Here is a 22,535-nt window from a genome sequence, read left to right as displayed (position 1 = left end):
ATTTGAAAAAAATGTTTTTGTGAACAATCATATAGCTACAAAAATTGATTGATTTTATGACCAGTAAGTGCACAGGGTTCGTACGGCTTGAGGCAAGTTAAATTCAAAACGTTTTGAGAGTTTTTAATGTCTTTTGAAATCAAATTTAAGACCAAGTCGACAAAAAAAAAAAAAAAAAATAGCACATAGATTTAAGGCAATTTCAAACAAATCTTTAATTTTATTCCTGCAACTGTCCGGCAACCAGTTCAGAGTGTACCCTGCCCACTGCCCAAAGATAGCTGGGATGGGCTCCAGCACCCCCGCGACCCCACTGAAGATGAGCAGTGCAGTTCATAGATGGATGGGTCATTTTAATTTATTTTAAATCACATGTTGGTCTAGTTGAAAACTTCTCATCTAAAAACATAGCACTCTCCAAAGTTTTAGATATGAAAAACAATGAATAAAAAGGATGTTTACAGTACATCATGGATACTCAGTCAAAACTGGCGGAAAGCTACCAATTCCAAAGAACTCTTCCGCTACATTCATGAAGCGTTTTATCATGATGCATGAAAAGTGACTGTTTTACTAAATCTTTTTAGTTCAAAACAAATATTTATCTTATTAAGGTGTTCACATCTTTAAGACCTCAAAATTTGTATCTAAAATAATTTAATGCCAACTAAGGGCTTATTTTTAGAATAATGTAATGCCTTTTAAGACTATTTAAGAATCTGTGGGAACCCTGTTGTATTTGTTTTATTATTGACCGCAGATGTTTTTTTGTGAACTTGATTATAGTACAAAATACTCAACAGATTATTAGACAGAAATAATACAGTTTGCAGCAATAGAGCATGCAGAATAGCCCAGGAAAGTCAAAACTTGTCAAGAAGATAAGTGCTAACAACGCTAACACAGTTATTTGCCACCAAGATGGAAACAAAGTACTACTTTTAGATAATTGAAGCTCCTCAACTCACTATGTCATAAGTCATTGTTACAAAGCGTACAACAAAATGCAAAAAACGATAAATTCTCTATAAATTTGTATCAATATGTAATGTTGAATGTTTAATTTTGTTTCACTTATTATAAATAAAGTGATGACCAAACGTTTTTGGTTTGAATATACAGTATATCAATGTTTCTCAACTAGTCTGCCGTGAGACCTTGTTTAGTGTGCCACTGGAATTTGGCCAATTTTATCTTTCCCAAAAAATCAGGCCATTATTCAGTATTTTAGCTATCTTCAGACACGGAATTGTAATAGTCATCCATATCAGTAGGTGGCAGTAGATTTGTATATACTTTTTATATCCTAATTATCAGACATGGGACCAAGTCACACATGTGCAAGTCTCAAGTAAGTCTCAAGTCTTCACCTTCAAGTCCCAAGTAAGTCCCAAGTATTTTTTTCTTGGGCAAGTCAAGTCACAAGTCAAGTCCCGAGTCTTAGATTGCCAAGTCCAAGTCAAGTCACAAGTCATAAAAACAGCGACTCGAGTCGACTCGAGTCCAAGTCACTAAGTCTCAAGTCCCCATGTCTGCTAATTATCAGCTAATGAGGTAGCACAGTAAATCTAATAATTTGTTTAACAAAGCAGTTTAAGATTGCACTGTAAAAAATAAAAATATAAATAAAGCACATCATTCTTTTTTTATTTTAAGTGTTATTTTCTTTTATTTTATTTTTATATACCAATTATCTGCTTATGAGGTAGTACAGTGAAATATTTGACATAACTTCATTTTCAAACATTTTTGTCGGATGGTGTGCCTCGGAACTTTTTTATAAATACAAGTGTACCATGGTTCAAAAAGGGTTGAAAAACACTGCAGTATATTATATATTTAATTTTGTACACTATTAGGTCTGGGCAATTCGTCCCGAATATAAAACCTTTCCCTGGAGGACTCCGATTTAGGCTAAGTTTAAAAAACGTGTATTGACTGAAACAAAAACAAAACAAAAAAAAAACAAAAAGAAAAACATAAGCAAAATGTTGAGACAAAAATAAATCTTTTTTTTTTTTTAATCATTTTTACTGGAAAGATAATCGTCAAAGCACATTAAAAAAAAATCAACTACAAAAATCTACAATTAAACAATCAAAACGAATATCAATTGATTAATTAATATATTTTTGATAATAAGCATGAGCTTTGAATAAGTCAAATCATAATATCACTGATTACGGATCCCTTAACCACCTGTGGCGCAACTACAGGCAGGCGGTGCCCATACATTTTTAGACAGTTTTTTTTAAGGTAGAAGTTTGCTCCAACACATGAAATAGACAGTACTTGTTTACATGTTACACAGTAGCAAGAAAAACCTTCTGATCTTTTACTACTGTATTCTGTGTATGTAAACAGGAATTATGGGGCTAAACGGACAGCTAGCAACAAGCAAAGTCCATCCATGAAAATGCTTTTTGCCGGATTTTTTTCCTTCATTTGTCGGCATTACTGCGCATTTTAAAATGTGAAAATATTTTACACGGTTGGATTTACTACACTCACAGATGTAAGAGGACCATGGTTGTGTATTATTATTAAAAGTGATGGCTGCAAGACGACTTTGGTGAGCTACCCCGGCTTTAAATTTTTCCAGTAACTTGTGTCTGACTGATCTTGATGTTTCTGTAATGAGTGTATTTTTAAAATCAAATCAGTTAATCAGCTTTAGGGATGCGCGCCTTATAACCCAGTGCGTCTTATAGTCGTGAAAATACGGTGACTAGATTGACAAATAAAAAAAAAAAAGATTCCATCAAAAAATATAGGAATAAATGATTTTATATAAGTTCCATAATATTTAAGAAGTTCCATAAATGCATATATATTTCAATAAAATGGCTCCATTACTTATTACTATACAGAAAATTCATTATGGAATGCATTTGCAGCTTAATTCATGAAGTTAGTCCAACTATGAGCGAAAGATGGGACTCCGTTAACCTGTAAACTGTATTGTAATTTTTAATGCTTCATAAACGGTTTCTCTTACATATAGAAAGAAAGAAAGAAATGAAATGTTTATTGAAGGTATTGTTGGATACATTAATCAAAACATGACACAAAAAGAAAAACTAATGCTGAGAGTGAGCATGGCCAAATATGGTCACCTTACGCCCCCTCCCCTAAGGAAATTTGACAGATCTGTTTCTGCCAACCTTTGCTTAAAGGTTTGCACCGTATTTGCACTAATAACCCGGTCAGGCAAAAAATTCCAAATTTTTGGTATCCTGAAAGAAATAAAGTTTCCGTGCAAGTTGCTGGTAGGTCTAGGCACCCGTAACTTATATCTGTGACCACGTAAACCATCAACACGACAGAACTCAAAAAATTGATCAAAAGGCACATCGATCATTCCATGCAGTACTTTGAACACAAAAATTAAATCAAATCGAATTCTATAGATGCTTGACTTGCCAAATGACTAAGAAGTATTCCATTTAATCATATTTTCCTTTTTAAAAAGTCTTATTCTATTAAAATGTGAACGATTCTTAAAGGGTTTTGTATGTTTTTTGGAATTGTTTGTATTTTTATAAAATAAGTGCATATATATTTGTGTATCTTCTAATAAACTTATGTTTAAAATGTACAAGCATTTTTTTCTCCAAAACATTGTACATTAAATTGTTTTATTCCTATATCTATCTTAATGTAGGGCGAGTCATTTTTTTGTGTCCTTAAAAAGTTGCATGTAGATTTTTTTTTTCTAATTAGTTAGTGTTGACAATGCCCGGCTGAGTTTAAAGAGCCCTTATGCTTTATTTTCCACGGCACCCATCCGCTTTAGTATTACTTTCAGCAGAGCTGTTCAGGGCAGAAAAAAATTAGATTCCCTGAATGGCATCAGGGGGAGTGACATCAAACTTCTCCCCTTCGGTTGTTGCGTGGTTTTATTTGTAGGTGTAGCTTGAAACCGGTGAAAGTTTGAAAAGGCCAGCTTCAAGGAGAGTCCAAACGCAAACCCAAACTTAAGCGAAAAGGATAACAGAAGACTTTTTTAGAGCGGGTCGAAGATATGCATGAACAAGCCAACGCATCATGAACGAGATGACAGAGGCTGCAACGATGACATGACCCAGAAGATGGCGACAGAGAGAAACAGAGTTCCAAATTACATAGAGCTTTTTTAAAAATCAAACCTTTGTAAATACCAACAATTCAGAAGTACAAATCGTAAAAATGATTGACGCGTGACTGGAAAAGGAATCACAACGAGGAAGGGGCAAGGCCAAGGTTTCTTGGTCATTAGCAATAGCGGGGAAAGAGAAGCAGCACGTCACGGCCACAACAAAACCCTACCTCACACACACACGCACACACGCATACACCTATTGTCCTGGCGTTTCCGGAGCTGCAGATTGAGGCCTGACCATCCACAGGAAGGTAAACAAGCTCTTATCAGTGCTCTGCAGGGGCATGCACTGTCCCCTAGCCTCTCACCCCTGTGCTTGCTACACTGCACCACAAGAGCTTCCTGAGCATCTCACTTCCTCAACCACCTGAAATACTATCCATAAAATAACACACAGACACACAACAAGGTGATTAGTGGTGTCATATTTTGACAGCTTAAAAAGACCGCTAGCCAAACGGGTGCTCCAGCCAAGCCGCGCTTGGAAAGGGAGGCCAGGATGTAATCGCCTAGCTTTGAGACAGCCTGTCTTCACATTAGCGCCGTTTACACCTTGGGGAGCCATTCGTCCGTCGCCTCGTCGTTGTTGGAAGCCTGCGGGGCGGCCAGGACAGCGGCGGCGTATGGAAGGTCTATGGCTCGCTTCCTCTCTGCCTGCTTTATGCCCATAATGAGACGTTCACTATCCACGCAGGCACGTTTGGCTTCTATACTATCTTTTGTCGCCTCATAAACAATAGCATATCACTTTTATGTACATGATCTTTTCTAGCACTTATGGATCCCAGGAGATTTTTACTTCTATAAAAGAAGGTGGCTTTTATTTTCAACAATAAAAAATTATATTGTCAGTATATTAAAGGCACTTTGTCAATTAAAGTGGGGTTTGAACTCACATCAAACAAATGTTTGCGCTTGTACGTCTGGTATGCAGGAAAGTGTTAAGAAGACAAGCACGCGAACAAGTCAATGAAAAACATTGTGGAGTAACCACATTCCAACGTACATTACTATCGTTAAATAATGTATAGGTAGACCATACACAACAAACGGTAAGATTAAACCTAAATTCACTGGGGAGACTTTTAATGCACAAGGCTCTGTAGTTACTCCACTTAATGTCCATAAGTGAACAGCAGAGTGTACTAAGTGCAATAATTCTATTAAATCGTCTACTGCTACTCGTGGATCATACCATTGATTGGAATTTTTTAAACCTAGACGTCACAAAAGTAAAACAAAGGAAATTGTAAAATAGGAATTTATTACCAGCTCATTATATCACCCAGTTTTTATAAGCGGCCCTTTTAAATACTGTCGCGATGACTAATAACAGCTGTCCCAGAAGGTAGATGAGCCGTGATTGGTTGTTAGATGAAGGCAGAGAATTTGTGATTTCATCTTACTGTATTTATTTGTGTTTAATGCGCATTTTATTTTTACCTAAGAAAAAGAACTCACAAGGTTTTATAGGAGTATATTACCGTATTTGTGCAATGATAGATCAGTCGAAAAATACCGCTGACCACAATCTCAAAACTATGGAATAAACGAGATTCGATCCTGCTTAGCGGCAGTGAGAGCGTCGAATCCTAAACACAAGACCACCAGTGATATAGATGACATACTAAAAGGTATTTGATGTCATCTCATTATCACAATTATTTCATTAGCCATATATGTACGAGAGACGTACGTTAGAGAATGAAGAACAGAAAGCTGTCCTGAAAGAAATAAATGAACACAAAAAAGCAAGAAAAAGGTTAAAAACTTTTTGGTGTATCTGATGATGAATCACACTTTTTAAAAGTTTGTCACTTACAATGCTTAGTTTGAGCTGAGAAGATGTAAAACATTTTTACCAATTTTGGATCAAATCTATGGGTGCGCGTCATAAGCAAGTGCGTATTATACACGAGTAAGTGTGGTAGCTTTTTAATTCAGATCTATCAAAACTAATATTAATCAAACCGTTGTCTTTAGACTAATGAGAAGCAATAACCCATTTTGGGGAATTCCTTTGGTTTGGCTTACATATTAAAGAGTGGACTGCTGTCATGTTGTTCCAAATCTTATTAAAAAAACTGAAATACAGTGGAACCTCGGTTTTCGAACGCCTCTCAGTTCGAACAAATCGGTTCTCGACCAAAAATTGAGAAATTCTTGCTTCGCTTTTCGTTCAAAAAAGTTCGAACGCCGGTACGCTAGGGGCGATTGCTGAGCGGCGTACGGGTGTAGATTGCCCCCACCCCTCGTGAAGAACTGTTGTCACGTGACCTCGCACTTCTTTTTGCTTTCGTTTTTAAGATCGGTGAACGGAGTGTTTTAACCCCTAATTATGCCTCGGAAGAAGGTGCAAGCAGCAAAGTTACTACAGGTGAAAAAAGAAGAGTAGTGCGTACAACTATTGCATTTAAGAAAGAAATAATAGCAAAATATGAAGAAGATGTGCGAGTTTCCCTTCTTTCGAGGGAATAGAGCATGGCTTTTGCAGACCACCACAAAGGTAAGAAATCCTATTCATAAATCTTTTCTTTATTCTTTAACCGCTCACCACTTGTTGTAGAGACCTCGGTGCTAAATGACCTGTAAACGACCTGATTTTTCTATTTTTACACGTTCATGTTAGTGTAATCTTTCGTACGGAAGATTACGCTAACGCGAGCGTACGATTAGCCTGGGTTAGCTTCATGTTTACGTTCATGGTAAGCCTTCAAAGATTTGGAACGGATTAAAATGATTTTACATTACTTTTAATGGCAAAAACGATTTTCGGTGATCGACCAAATCGGTTTTCGAACAGGGTTCTGGACCGGATTATGGTCGAGAACCGAGGTTCCACTGTACATACTCATCTTTAAGAGGGAGACATACTGTACTTTATAATAAATACCTAATCTGAATCTTGAGGCATTGAGTGTGCCATTGGTAAAGTTCTACAACACATAAGATATAATTGCTTTCAACACAAATGGGGAGCAGAAGTGAGCTTCAAACGTGGAACTTCACAACTCGCTCAGTCTTTCCCCCTAAAAAAAAGTTGGCTAGGAGCTAAACTGTTAAACCAGTAAATTCCCATCAAAAAAACTATTTTACAAGCAGTTATGCAAGAGTCTATATTTATCATACTTACCATATACGTTTATTATGAAAGTGCAAATGGGTGAGTTAAACCAATATACTGTATATCGGCGTACCTAACTACCTCATTCTTATGTAAAAAACAACAAAAGTAAATTCTACAGTAGTTCTGTTTGACCAAATTTGAGATTGTGGTAACTATTACAAAGCCCGAGTCAATCATTTATGGAGGAATCGACAGAAATCTCAGTCTATTTCCTGTGAAGATGCTGAATATTTAGACAACCACAATTAAAATTCAATAAGATGTAAAATTGAATGGTAATCTAAATAATTAAATATATTAATAATTGATATCTGGTTCACAATTAATTACTGTACTGTCAGTAATGTTAAAAGGAGACCTTCTTAAAGGTTGATACGGCTAACTAGTGGCATCACCCAAGACGCGCTTAACTATGAAAATATGTCAGCTCAATTCACGCAATGACGTACTTCCCCTGATATCAAAATACCAACTGTGTAACATTGCATCCATTTGTGTGTTAGATAAACACAAAGATGAAATTAGAAAAGTTGCACGACAATTAAACACCACTGAAAGCTGAGAAATGCCACAAGGCTGATACGTCTGTTCCCGGTCGTTGGAGATTGATGTAGCCCTGCAACAACCTATGCATCATCCACAACCAGCTGAGATAAGATCTTTTTTTTACTGATTATATCTAGCAGATATGGATGACTTCTAAAATTGAGAGCAGTGATGCAATGCAGGCTGCGATATTTGAATAAAGAGGTAATTCAAGTAGAAACAACACGGGGAAGGGAGGTTATCGCTCTCAGACAGTTCGTTTAAAAATCCCGCAACACATTACAAACTAATTAAAATGTTGCAGTAGTTAGTTTGACTTGAAGTGATGAAGAAAAGTTTTAAATGTTAACGACATGATTGTTGGGGTGTCATCAGAATCTCGTATTTGTGAAGTAGCTTTAAATTCTGGCGAAAACACAAACACGAGGAAGGTTGTTTAAGGACTTTGATGCAGCAATCACAGTTCTCCCACTGATGATCGATCTTTTACAAAGGTCCAACTTGTTGATCCCGATTTTTGTCTATAACATGCACGATATACCTTCAACTTTTCAAATGTGTCCCATCGTAAAATATTCCAAAGTATCTGAAAAGCAATCACTCTTCAGCTTTATTTTCAGAGTGCCACAACAAACTGCAGCTAGATTTCTGACAAATTGAGGTCTGATTAGGATATTTGACAAATGTTTTCCTGGCCATCAATAATACATTTGTTTTAATCAACTAAGGATTATCTTATTGCGTCAACACACGCACATAAGCATTGTCGCACAAAGTTATGAAGACGTGATTGTAATCTCAGGTCTAAAAATACCAATCAAGCGGCGTGATACCTGAATCAACAGGAAAACCACCCGCCCAGTGCTCGAATCAAGAGACTTGCAAACACCTCGTTGGGAATAGGCCTTTTCCCCATGTCTCACGAGGATGGAAAAACATTTTTAGAAAAAATAGAAATGGATGTAAAGATATTGCACTTAAGTGCTACAATGGAGACTTGGTTTCATTCCAAACTCAAGAAATCGGAAACACATCAAAGCGTTGGGGCTGGTTTCAGCCATTGAATCCTTCAATTACAAGGCGCATTTAATCAATCAATCAATAAAACAATAAATACACAGATGATACAGGATCAGCCAGAAAACGTACTTGAGACATCTCTAACGGAGAGGTAAGATCAGACTTAAAAAAATCCGGTCGACTCAACGCAGACCCGAGGGTATCAAAGCCCGACCTAGCTCAAGACTAACCAATTAACTTGATTTGCAGGAAGCAAACCCAAAATCTAATATTTTATTTGTAGGGATTTGGAAAGAGACATAATTTATGATAACATATTGAAGGCTGTCTTTTGTAAGAAAAGTTAAGAAAAGTTAAACAAGACTGTGTCAACATTTACATATTATATAATTCTGTCTGCAGAGGTTACACTACAGAGTATTTTCCATCATTGCGTTGATGGTAACATTTCGACGGGTTGAAAATTGAGCCATAAACCACAGTAGCAGTGCATTCTAAAGAGACACAAAGAAGAACAACGACGGCTGGACAATACAGTAAACGCAGGAACGAGTTCTTTGAATTGACATTGCAAGAGTTTAGTACAATACGTGTTATCATGAGGCGACTTCTGTTTCTTTGCAGTCTCTTGTGGCCAAAACTTCTCACAACCTCAAAACACATCGGCTCTGGAGTTGTAAGAAGATACTGATTGAACTCAGTGCTTTTTGCACATCATGGCCCACGCAACTAGCTCTGACACTGACGGGGCATTATGCACTAATTCAGACATTTAGGTACAAGTTTCAACACTTTTCGTTGTGAAATCTTCATGGACCACAATTCACCTCTCCTAGGTGATCTATGATAACAAAAGCCTGTCTTTTGTAACAAAATCCAAGTTAAAGGTGGGGTGCGTAGTTTAAGGTGTCAAGTCATGTTTATTTGTATAGCCCTTGAAAAAAAAACAAAATAACTATTTTCTCTATCAAATATGTGTAAACACTGCCTAACTGAGTTCAAACAGTTTTTATGTATTTATTTCACCGGGTCTATTTACTTTTATCTTAGTTTTATCATCAGTGTTTGCCACGAAGCACACTAGGCTGGAGGAAAGGAGGCATGAGGGACATTGATTACACGTTCTCGCAGTTTTCTTTCATTCTTGAATGAAAATGGTGAAAGTAAGGAAGGACAGTTTCAAATACAGTCCAAATGCAAACCCCATCGTCATAATGAAAAGGAAAGTTTACTCAAGCGCGTCGGAGAGACACATGTACATGCACGCACCAAACAAGCAGCTTTAAGAAGGCTGCAATGATGATTTTAGCCAGAAGATGGCATCAGCAAGTAAAATAATTTGAAGTTAGACACCACCTATTAACATGATGGTGTAAAAATGTTCGTGTTTTGTATTTCTGTGTCTGCAAAAGTTAGATTAAATAACAATTTTCCTTCATTGATAGTTTTTTTTCAAGAGTTGAGGGGAAAGTTTTAGGTCCGTCCGTCATTTTGACAAGTTGAAAATTGGGCCATGAACAACAGAAGCAGTACCTCCTTAAGAATCTAGTGTGGCACTTGAACAAAGAAGGGATGAGAGACAAAGAAGAAATATGACGAGTGGATGATAATAAAAAAACTTAGTCAGCAAGAGAGAATCCCCGCCCCGACCGGAACATACAGATTGACGATTTAGGCCCAACCTGCTCTGAAAATCGGCTCAAGTCGCGTCGGACTTGGGCTCAAAATCTTACCTCCGCTCTGACGACAGAGATGATCAAAGAGCATTTCTTATTTCGTTCCATCAAATTAGTCGTCATTATGCACTCGTTTTCCAGATTGTAGCTACATTGGGGTTTTTCCTTTTTTCGCCTTAACTCATCTGAACACTTCAGGTCATTGTTCGGTCAGGACGACGAGTGACATTGCGTCCTCGCAGCTCCATCTAAATGTTCGTACATATTTCCTGCAAGTGCCTTGGGGTCTGTGCGCGGGAAGAAACGGTCAAGAGATAACGGCGCACAAAATGCCCAGTCTTATCAGTGCAGACAGGAGGCATGTTGACATGGGCACAAGTGGTCGCCATGCTGACGAGGCATTTATCTCAACCGCGACTAATGAGCCGTTCAAGCCAAACGGCAGAATAAGAACATTGGGCCAGACGGCACAATGAAGACAAACGTTTTGTTTTATTTTCCAGAGTTATTGCAACTGTGTTTGTGTATGTAGCAGAGTTGAAAACAGGTGTTAGATATTATGTTAAAAAGGTTTCGTTGACAAAAAAAAATGTTTTTCCGTTCAACATACTTCAGCACCAGTGAAAATTTACCTATACAGCAAATTAATTAATTTATCATTCAAGAGCTCAGTTCAGCTAGTAATTGACATTAAAATTTTAGGCAAATTCACCACAGAACATCAGTTTGAAAGAAATTAAAAAAAAAAAAAAAAAATGTCATGAGCCTTATGCGCCACTATTGCATCGCTACCAATATTCAAAGCCTGTTTTCCTGTGTGATAGAAAACAGATTCATTTTTTAAAAAAACTACTTAACCTGAGGGGAAAATGAGGTACACTGTATAGTATGTTGCGTCGGCCTGTGTTAATTGCACTAGCAAGTTCCTCCTACGCTAAAACCAAGCATCTATTTTTACGCAGGAAACATAGGTTTTATAGTGTGCTGAAAAACAAAAGTTAATTTTTATAATATATCCAATGACATACTCCGCTCCGACTTCTGTACGTTTCTCTATCAAAGTATCTATTTTCAAACTACAGCACGTCTCCAACGTGATGCGTACGAGCATCATGTAGCCCCCTACGACCACCAGTGTATCTCGCGGACTGTTTCCAAATACATATTACAGTTCATTGTGATTTGCTAAGAAATATAATTTCTTACTGACAATTTGAAACTTTGTTACTCTCAGTCCCCATTTCTTGGCTTAATGTCATGATTACAGGCACAGTCAGCTGGTTCCTCATGTTTATGAATTTCTTACAAGCGCTCAAATTAACTCTTCTTTTTTCGGGCTAGCTTTGGCTTTTTGACTGCATTTCAACGAGGCCTTTTGTTTCTTTTACCATTTTCATGCTACACTAACAAAAACTTTTAAAAGAAACCTCAAACGATGCACCCGACCTTAAAAATAAAAGATTTAATTGTGGTAGCCGACCTTTATGGAAATATGGGTTACATCTTCAATGTAGAATATTGTTCAATTAAAATATATTACATCCTACACATAGTTCTGTGCAGTTAACAAAACAAAATGACTCATTGCAACCACGGCAAAGCCTGAGAATTCAAAAATTAGTCTGGGTTGTTTTATTTGTTAGACTTATATCTGTTTTTGAGTAAGAAACCGAGATTGTTAATGGCCATATCTTGTGTTCTGTTGCTATGAAACCGATACATTAGAACAGAAAAGTAAATTTCCCAAAAATCAAATTGAACATTTGTGGAAAAAAAAGATTTTTTTTTTAATTGTATTGATTCTTTCTTTTTCTTTAAGAATTATTGGACCACAAAGAGTCACACAATTTGTTCGAAGGTTATAGTTTTCTGGCTATTCAACAGTCAAGGATTAAAGATGAATAATAACTGAGGCTTACGCTTGAACCTTCTTTTCAGTATATGCGGAGTTGAAAGAGAGGAAAAGCAAGGCAGGCAGAAATGGATTGTTATTTGGGAGGGGCATAACACAGGAGATTGAAATCGGTCTGGGCCAGCGACAAGTGGTCGCGTCTGTCTCCATGCCACCCAGTCTGACGGCCGCCCGAGGCTGGCTCACGCCGCATTAAAACACAGGAAGAGGGCTGTTTTGACTCGCCACGCTGCTTTTTCGCATGAGAAAACCCTCACGTGTCTCATCGGCACTTTTAAATTTCCACTTTGTAGCACATGAAAGCTTCACATCCGATACATACACTAAAAATGGAACCCTCTACTACTCTCACGTCACACAATCGTCGCCATCTGACTTTGTATATGTGATTTTCGTTTGAAACCCTTAGAACCACTCCTCCCTTTTTCTCCAGGCACTGGCTGATTCACTTTAATAGTCTACTCCAGTTCGTCGAGGGATACTCGGGTAGGCGCGAGCACAGCAGGAAGTCCGCAAACGCAAGGTTAGCTCCGCTACAGCGGAATATTCCGTAACATTTCCCTTCTGACGAAATGACTACAAAAAACTCAATAAATTATAAATATTCTGATCAATATCTCAGTTAGGTTCATGGACAACGATGAAAATTCCTACTTAAAGTGTCAGTCAAAATTTGAATCATTGGAAAATTGAAAACTGTCCATTTTTTTGTATTGATTTTAGAATTGCGCTTTCAATACAATCAATGCAATAAGGGCTGCTGTATTTGGCTCCATATCCAAGCTGATAATAATGTTGTTTACAATGCAAATTCTTTTTAAAAAGTAAATCGCAAAATTGAGAAAAGTTGACAATTTTCGTCCTCTTTTTCTTCCCACGTCAGTCAGTTTATCATAGCTATTGTGCTACACAAAAACGGCACCTACACAACACTTTGTTTTCGTAAATCCGTTTTATTTATTTGTGTATTATGAAAATGGTAAAAATAGTAAATGGCCTGTTTCAAATATAGCCAACCTCAAAAGGTTTTGTTTTTTTAAACAAAAAGTATTATAAGCACGTTTATCTTTGATCAAATTTTGCCTATAACATTGTGGAAATAAAATAAAAATAGGTACTTGATTACAAGGGATGTCCTGATCTAATCATGTAATCAGTGATGGAGCATGATCACGAGTTTGCCGACTCTTTCGATATCGGATGCGATTAAATATGCATAAGGTAGGTTTCAGAACTTTAAGAGGCAGCCCCCTCTATATATATGCTCATTTGCTGAAGGAATATGGAGCGATGTCTCGTTAAGACTCTCAGCCCAAAAACAATCCTGATTTGGACATAGCTATATTTTATAACGTATTTACAATTCAACTTTATACTCTTATTGTCAATATAAAAACACCATATTGAACAACAGTTAAAAAAAAGCAACAATTTGGTTAAACTTTCACAAATGACTGACAACAATGCACTTTGTTTACTTGGCAGCAATCATTGATAGTAATGAGTCTCTATTAGGTAGCGATTCAACTATCAACTTAAAAAGAAAATATTGAAGCACATTCATCATATATTGACCATGGTATGAGACTAAACCCATTGGACAAAAAAACTATAATAAAGTTTGTTTAAAAACAAAAACAAACAAAAAGTATTCAAGTTATTCAGTTTATGGAAAATGGAAATAAGAATGAGCAGAATATAGATCTCTGGGGCAGCCATGTTTCCTTTAGTTGTCAACTGAAAATGACATGAAAATCACTCATGGAAAATGTATCGACCAATCACAAATCAGCTTCACAAAACAGATGAATTGTGATTGTTTGTTAAAATAAGCCCTGACCAAATATCATGTCATGTTTATTTTTATTTTAACGCAATGTTATTTTCACAGGTATTATTTTGACATATGAGTTTAATATACCTGCAGGAACAGAAATTCAAAACGGTTCAAGAAAGAAATTATACCATCAAATCACATTCGCCCCCCCTACTTATGACCATTTGACTTACGTAAAACGGTAGATACAAACATTTTTTTCAGGATGTCGAAAAATATCCAGACATTACTGTAGGTTACTTTCGGCGTGTGGTGCTGTGAAAGGTCACCCAGCATCCACCCGGAAGAAAAAAAATCTGCTTCCTCTTCCTAGTTCGTGTGTAAACATTCTATACTGTCTATGTCTATGCTATCTCCAGCGCACTAAGAACTGTGACATTTTCATAGTTTAATATCTCGTGCATCCATTTAATATGGTTGGTGTAAAGTGTAAAGAAGAGGCGAGCAGTTTCTTTTGAAACGAAAGTGGAATAAGAAAGCTTGATGCGGTTAAGAAAATAGTTGGATGGCTTTTTTTCGGGCACTCTAACACGGAGGAGGACCTTTTGAAGCTCATCTTTCAAAAGTAAGTTAAACTTAACAGTATTTATCTTTATAGAGCCATTTTATGAAATGTTTTTTTTTTAGTACAAAACAATATAGGTTACGTATACATGCCTTAAACATACTTACATAAACCATAAACAGATTCCATACAAAATATAGCACTGAAGCAACTTATGAACAAATTCAACTTACGAATGATTGTCCTAAGCTTATCTCGTTCATAAGTGAGGCAGCGTATGTATAAGAATGTCGGTATCGAGAAATTAGTTGAAGTTGCGTGCTAGTTGTTATGACCCAATGACATTGTATGTCTGAGGAACATTTGATAAATATTATCAAAAGGACGGATCCATTCTAGTTTCAAGCTGACACAACTTTGAAAAACAAAAACAAAAAAAAAAAACAGTTGATTCAAACAAACTCAACCATGGAACTGTGAACGATGCATTGGAGGGAAAAAGACAGCTTTCGGTTACATCATTCAGGATTATCATTTGAAATTCCTCATAGTGCAGCCTTGCGTCAGCACTGTTGTTGATGCGACTGCTGCTGGGAAGAGAGACTAAATAACTTCAAAGCAGAATAGCTAGCTATCAATTTGGAAAAGTTTGCTGGACTTGAAGCAAAGGTGAGACATGGGAGCTCTTTGTGGTCTAGAAAAAAAGGATCTCTTGTCCACAAATGAAAACACATAGATGGTTCTTTGTGGACCCCAGGCTACCTTTTCACACTGAACTTATATAGTGCTGTGCACCATTGAATGCTACAGCGTCACGGAGCGCAGGCCGCAGACGCCAACTGAGTCCAAATCGAAAATTGTTCTGTTAGGGTGACAGCGCTGTCGACATGCTGGAAATAAAATAGGAGAGAAAAAAAGGGAAGTTTTTTTTCCAACCTGACCAGATATTGAGTTTTACACTAAAACCATCCATATAAAATAGAGGATTCTGTTAATACTGCAGTGACCTCATCAGAGTCTTCCCATTTCCAGCACAAAGAGAAAATTGTAGTGAAGGAAGAAAAGAGCCACCATCGTCAATATTTAGGCTTAGTTTAAAGTAGGGCTACAACAATGAGTCGATGTTGTCAACAAAAAACAATAAAAGAAAGAGTCAACAATGGAATTTAGGCAGACATGTCAGTCAACCATCTTTGTATGAATATACTGTAATCTCTGCTGTGAGTCACTCATGCACCACAGCGTCTTTGTCTCGAGCAGTAACATAAACATGCAAAAAATGTGGTGTCAAATTCAAGTAAAAAGTCCCAAAGTTAGGGAATATTTTAGCCCGCATACAGCGAAAAAAAATCTGGAAAGTTTGCAAAGCAGACCTTGTGTATCACTGCAGTAACTTGGTGACACATGAATATTTAAAGGGCATGGACAGTTGAATGAAACAGAGTCTGTATCGCCTTGGTCAGATTGAAGTAGCGTCCAAGCCAATACGGTTTTGATGACATGTATTGTACATTTTATATGCATATATTTCACTATGAAAGAGAGCTTGAGCATTATGCCAGACTGTGCCTGACAAACTTATTTGAAATTAGATCCATACAGTCCAAACAACATACATCAGCTGTTAAAATTTTAAAAACGACATTTTAGTTGTCAGAAGCGTTTGACTTTGGAAAAAAAACTGTTGAAAATTGTTTTTTTTTGTTACGGACTTGACAAATACACTGAAATTGAAATACATGTACTATTTGTTTTATTTACTGTTCTACTGCTGGTAATGAGCCCATTCATTGTTTACAGTGATTAAAAAATATTTCCCTGCTTTTAATTGTTATCTTTATGCCTATCCCTGTAAAATGGACATAGGTTTATGGATTTATGTCTCTATTGACCAAGTACTGTGCTCAATTGGTTTTAGCGTTTGTATCAATTTTTTATACAAATTCACATTATGTTCAATAAATGAAGTATTTTACATTGCACACATTTTTCTTGTGTTTATCATCATTTTCCACATAATGAAACTTGATGCTAGAGAAAAATACTTTACCCAATTATTCAACTAAATTTTTCAGTAGTAATGGGAATGTTTTTGCTAATAAAATATTATTGCACTTCTTTCAATTGCACTTGTTTCCAATGCTCTATTTTTTTTTCATTCATAAACATTGCACTATATTATAACTTAGGCCAGTCTTTACTACGTTGTAAAATATGTTTGTTGATTTATCAATCTTTTATCTTTTTTTACTTTAAAGTCTTCATTCCATTGTTACCCTGAAGTGCCATGTCTAATTTTGTTGCATACAATGTTTCACAATGTTGATATCAATGCAATCCAATTATTAATACTTCTTTTACAGGAATTAACATATACACTGAACATCAAAATTAGGGAACCCACTGAAATGAGTGAACTGCAATGGTTTTGGCATGGGGAGAAATCTGAAGGTTACAAGAGTCACCAATCAGTAAGAAGTGTACAGGCCTCTGTTGTAAATGACTTCAGCAATTCTGTGACCACAGGATAGCACCTGTCTCGCACATGGCTGTGGTGTGATTTTGGTCGATTCTTCAAGCCTCCTCCACAATTTGGTAATGACAGTGTTTTTTTTTTTACCATAACTATCATCACAGAGGATTTTCCAGAGATTCTCTATTGGGTTGTGATTTGGACTTTGGGCAGCTCATGCCATTATCTGACTCTTTTCACCTTAAAAAAATTATTTACCCTTTTTGGTGTGTGTGACATGGAGCTTTGTCCTGAATGAAAACTGCAGGTTTATTGGGCGATGAACGGAAGTAAGAAACCATATGCAGTTAAAGAAGGTTCTGATAGTCGTTTGCATTCACTTGGTCATGTAGCTGTACAAGAAGCCTAACTCCTGCAGCAGAAAACATGCCCCAAACCATGGCATGTCCTGCTCAACCTTTCATTCACTTCCTTTTTAAAGTAGTCTTTGTCCAGTGTGTAGCCAAACATAATGCTTCCCTGTCAGACCCAAATACATTAAATGTGCTTTCATCACTGAAGTGAACTCTGGACTGGTTCTCCTCTGTCCACACAGCATGCTCCTTAGCTCCTCAGTCCTGCTTTTTGATTATTATTTTTACGCTAATAAGAGGTTTTGTCACTGCAGCGTTTGCTTTCAGTCCAAATGCTCCGAAATGGCGAGACTGATCCTTACAATGTTCAGCACGTAGCTGGCAAGCAATTCCAGCTGCAGTGTGGAAACGTTACCCATTGACATCCTTCGCAATAACCCGTCCTCTCTCGCATTTGCCTTCCGAGGCCGACCAGCCTCATTGGCCGACTTGTAGATAGATACTTCATTCATCCCGGCAGTGAAATTCAAAAATTGTATAAGTTTGTAGTTTTGTAAAGATTCAATATCCTTTAAATCAAAGATTTGGAACGATCAACTTGTTTTGCTATGGGTGATAGGGTCTTCCCTGCCGCTTTCATCTGGACAACCTTCTGCCAGAGGCTTTCAGTCACTTTAGAATGGCCCACCATCTTGCAAAGTCAGTCAAAGAGGCAGTTAGAAAGACAATTAAATAGGGGCTCATAAATAATCGAAGCTAATAGCACCATGTGCAAGATTAACACCATTAAGTGGGAGGCACTAGAAAGTGTTCCCTAATTTTGATCATTGCATTTTTGGCAAAGTACCGTTGTTTTTGTGTTGAAATGCCTTACTGGTTTTGTGAAAAAGTGTTTTAGTAGAGTCGCATAGACATTACAAAATTTCCTTAAACTATTGAGCAGTGAGGATGATTTTTTTTTTTCCAAAACTATTCAATATTGTTTTATAAATTGTTCTCTAATTTGAATCTCCAGTGTATAATATAATAACCATACAAAAATCAACTATTTTATAGATGAATGAATTTCATTTATATTGCAAGTGATTCTTTTCGTGGGAAGTATCATGGTATATTCTAATGAAAGTGATGTATCAAAGTAACATATCAAGTTACCCAAACGTAATTTATGTATGTATTTTCTAAATGGGGTTTGCAGGACTGTGGTTTATACGTGATGCGGTACTAAAGTTAAATTGCATTAAATACATTTTGATTATCTAAAATAAAGTTTGCCAATGAATGACTATGAATTTAGATGAGATAGACAGAAATGCCAAGTTTTTTATTTTAAATATGATTTGATGATACGTTATTTAGTGCTTTTAATGGTGGTAAGGCAGAAAGTCATTTGAGTTCATCTGAATCTTGCTTCTGTGATTCACGGGATGGATCAGCTGTATCAGTTAATTTATGATGCCGGAAATGTTTGAAAAAGTTTGATCTTAACATGTTTGACCACACATTGCATTCGAAACAATTACAAACCCATTGTTCTAATACAATTTCAGACAGATTTTTGTATGCTAGACTCCATTGACTGCTGCTGGTTGAAGGACTGAATCAGTGGAATTTTGAAATTGCACATTTTCAGAATACTTGTTCAGAATTATTAAGATGGAATACTAAAGCAATTAACTCACCTGAGACTACCACAGCAAGGCAAAGAAGAGAACTGAGAAGCTGCATGACAAACTCAGGGTAAAGTTGTGATGGCTTTGAATGCAACATGTCTTTTGAAGATGTCCGGGTCCGATCAATTAACTCTCTGGGCCTGGATAAGAATAGTAAGAATTTTGAAGAAAACTGTGCAGTTAAAAAAGGCAGAGATAACAATCCTTAAATAGATCACCAAGTGACAGCTTTTACATAAGGGATTGCCTGAGTCTTAGAACAGTTCCCCAAAAGTTTTTTTGTGTGTTTTTGAGCACAATCACTTGACATCTTCTCCCGGCTTCCTTGATGCAAAATCGGAAGCTGGAGGGTTATCGGAAGCTGGAGGGTTATCGTCTGCGCTCTAGACTGGGAATGTTTCAGGAAGCCCGTATACACAAATCTTTTTTGCTTTAAATAAAATCACAATGTGGCATCTGATAAGGGCCAAGGGACTGACTGACTCCTGTTGTGTGATTCACATTGGAAGGGAAAGGAAGTGTCTAAGTAAACTGTTTGGCTTACCAGGGAAACACTAAAATAAATGAGACTTAAAAAAATAATTTGAAAAACACAACAACCCTTCCCCTGCCACCACGTATTTCAATTACAAACATTACATATATGTACAGAGTAAAACGTGTAATGAGGGGTTTATTGTATGTTTAAAGGCTTGGCAGGAGTAAAATTTAAGTTTAAAATTGAATCAAGTGTAAACAATTTGGACATGAATTGAGAGATTAAATAAAAGTTGCAAACGTGTTGATGAAGTTGGAAAGTTAGGAACCAGTCCATGAAAGTTAATTGTTAATTAATTGTTACCTGCTGACATTAAACAAAATCAACGTCATCTGGTTTTAATGTTTTATTTATTTATTTATTTAAAAAAATTGCGACAAAAAAGGAGTATAAATGTTGTAGTTAAAAACCAAAATTAGTACAAAAAACGGCGAAAGTACCGTTAGAGTTGTACCACTAGCAACAACAAGCCCCGAAATAGTTACCGTTGACGTGTATGCAATGCGCTCGAATTCGGTTTTAATAAAGCCAAGTTAAGGGTAAAAAGCCAAAATGTACCTTTCAAAAATCTGCGAGCGGTGAGAGAAAAGGAAGCTCGAGGGTTTTTAGTCCACGCGTGGAGGATGCGGCTTCACTCAACAGTGTAAAGCGTCGGACTTGTCCAAAAGTTTGGTCACTCGTCTGGGCGGTGTACTTGGACTTTGCTACGCCCTCCACCGAACTTCCAATGCCCGCCTCTTGTGTCAGCTTTCAGGTAATACTCTCCATGTTAGCCGGTCGGTGACAGCCCTTGTCTTAAATAAGCTGTAAAATACACTAAAATAATTATGTACCTGTATTATCGATTTTTTTTTATCATATCTTGGTTATCGTCTTGGGCTTCCTTTCACATGGGAAAAAAAATTGTTGTTTTTTTTCCCAATTTTTGTGTGAGCAACTTGGTCTTTTCTCCCCACCATTATAGGCCTACCCAATATTATCCATTGGAAAAAAATGGTAAAAGGAACCTGAACATGATTGTATAAGATAAGAAATGAGTTTTTCTTTAACCCGGCTTTACAGAAGGGTATAACAACACACAGGGCTGGAGTGAGAATTTTCTACCCGGCCCACTTAGCTATGGAGGAGGAATGTGAATGAATGGAACAACATCCATCATCCATTCTACACCGCTTATCCTCAGTAGGATCGCGGGGATGCTGGAGCCCATCCCAGCTCTCTTCGGGCAGTGGGCAGGGGACACTCTGAGCTGGTTGCCAGCCAGTCGCAGGGCACACTGAGACAAACAACTCACTCCCTCAATCACACTTAGGGACAATTTGGACTGGCCAATTAACCTCACATGCAAGTTTTTGGAATGTGGGAGGAAATCAGAGTGCACAGAGTAAACCCACACATTCACGGGGGGAACATGCAAACTCCACACAGGAAGGTTTGATTCCCTCACTTTAGAACTGTGCTACACACGCGCTAACCACTGTCAAGGCTGGATTTTTCGAGGTTTGTTCAAAAGTGTCTCAAATTTAAATCGGAGGAGATATATTGCATTATAAACCTGCTTTTTGCCAAGGGCTTTGATGTGAGTTTCGCAACGGCGGTTCTTTTGCGCGAGTTTGTGGATCGCTTTGAGGGGGTGAGGCCCCAGTTTTCTGGATTTACGGTGGAGAAGCTGACTGACAATGCTAACAAGACAGTCATTGTCAGAATGCTCAATGAAGTGGTGAATGCAGATGACATCTGTTTTTGGTTGAGCATATACTGCACGATAAAAGGCCAGGCTATGATGGTGAATTTGGATTTGTGCCTGGAGGGTACCCATCCAACAATGGCAAGACCCTCAGGGCTTCCAGGGACTGAAACACCCCCGTCGATGATAGTCCTGGGGGAAAACCGAGGCTATATCCACTATCAAGGACAACCCAAACTCTGCCGCAAATGTGGTGAGCATGGGCATCTGGCTGAGGTATGTGATCGAATTATTTGTGGAAAGTGCAGGACAATTGGACATTCTTTTGAGGAGTGAACCAATGGCAGAAAGTGCAACCTCTATGGAGAAACGAACCACCTCTATAGGAACTGCCCGAAATCGCCTGCTAACAAGTTGAAAGCTGGGAAGGAAGGTAACAAAGACAATAAAATAAATAAAGATAACAAGGACAATTAAATGAATAAAGATATGGAAATGCCCAGAGAAAATGGACAAGAAATGCTCAAAGAAAATGGACAAGACTAACAAATTGGAAATGCAGATGTCCCTCCCAAAACCCCTAGTGAGGAAGGACCTGGAGGAGAGGCCAAAAAAATCCAATTTGAGTCAGGAAGGACCTGGAGGAGAGGCCAAAAAAATCAAATTTGAATTTTCCTCCACTACCTGAATTTAGACAAGACAACAAATCGAAAAGGCAACTGTCCCTCCAAAAACCCCTATTAAAAATGCGAATGTCCCACCCAAAACCCCTATTAGTCAGGAAGGACCTGGAGTAGAGGCCAAAATATCAAACTTGTATTTTCTTCCACTACCGGAATTTGAACAAGACAAACAAATCGAAAGGGCTAATGTCTCTCCCAAAACCGCTATTAGTGAGGCCGAAAAATCCAACTTGAGTTTCCCTCCACTACCTGCCATGGGAAAGAGGGGTAAAATTTGGGATGGTGAACACACTGGAAACAAAGACTAAAGGTTTGGGCGGCAGTAGCTCAGGGGTTAGAGCGCTCGTCTTGGGATCAAGAGATC

General features: G+C 37.5%; 1 protein-coding gene across 1 annotated transcript in view; it reads right to left on the bottom strand.

Moving 5' to 3' along the window:
• Positions 1-20,549, bottom strand: part of eng (endoglin) — a 72,863-nt gene extending 52,314 nt beyond the window's left edge. Inside the window, exons 1-2 of the mRNA XM_088319645.1 lie at positions 20,360-20,549; positions 19,273-19,403 (exon numbers count right to left, since the gene is read on the bottom strand). Of these exons, the coding sequence (XP_088175771.1) occupies positions 19,273-19,360 (88 nt within the window). The 5' untranslated portion in view covers positions 19,361-19,403; positions 20,360-20,549. The remainder of the gene's footprint in view (positions 1-19,272; positions 19,404-20,359) is intronic.
• Between the last annotated feature and the right edge of the window lie 1,986 nt (positions 20,550-22,535).

The sequence above is a fragment of the Urocampus carinirostris genome, chromosome 16 (genome assembly GCF_059441175.1).
Source record: "Urocampus carinirostris isolate Australia breed hairy pipefish chromosome 16, RoL_Ucar_1.0, whole genome shotgun sequence".
NCBI classification, from domain to species: Eukaryota; Metazoa; Chordata; class Actinopteri; order Syngnathiformes; family Syngnathidae; genus Urocampus; species Urocampus carinirostris.
The sequence above is the reverse complement of the archived record's forward strand: the minus strand, read 5'-3'. Positions and strand labels throughout refer to the sequence as shown.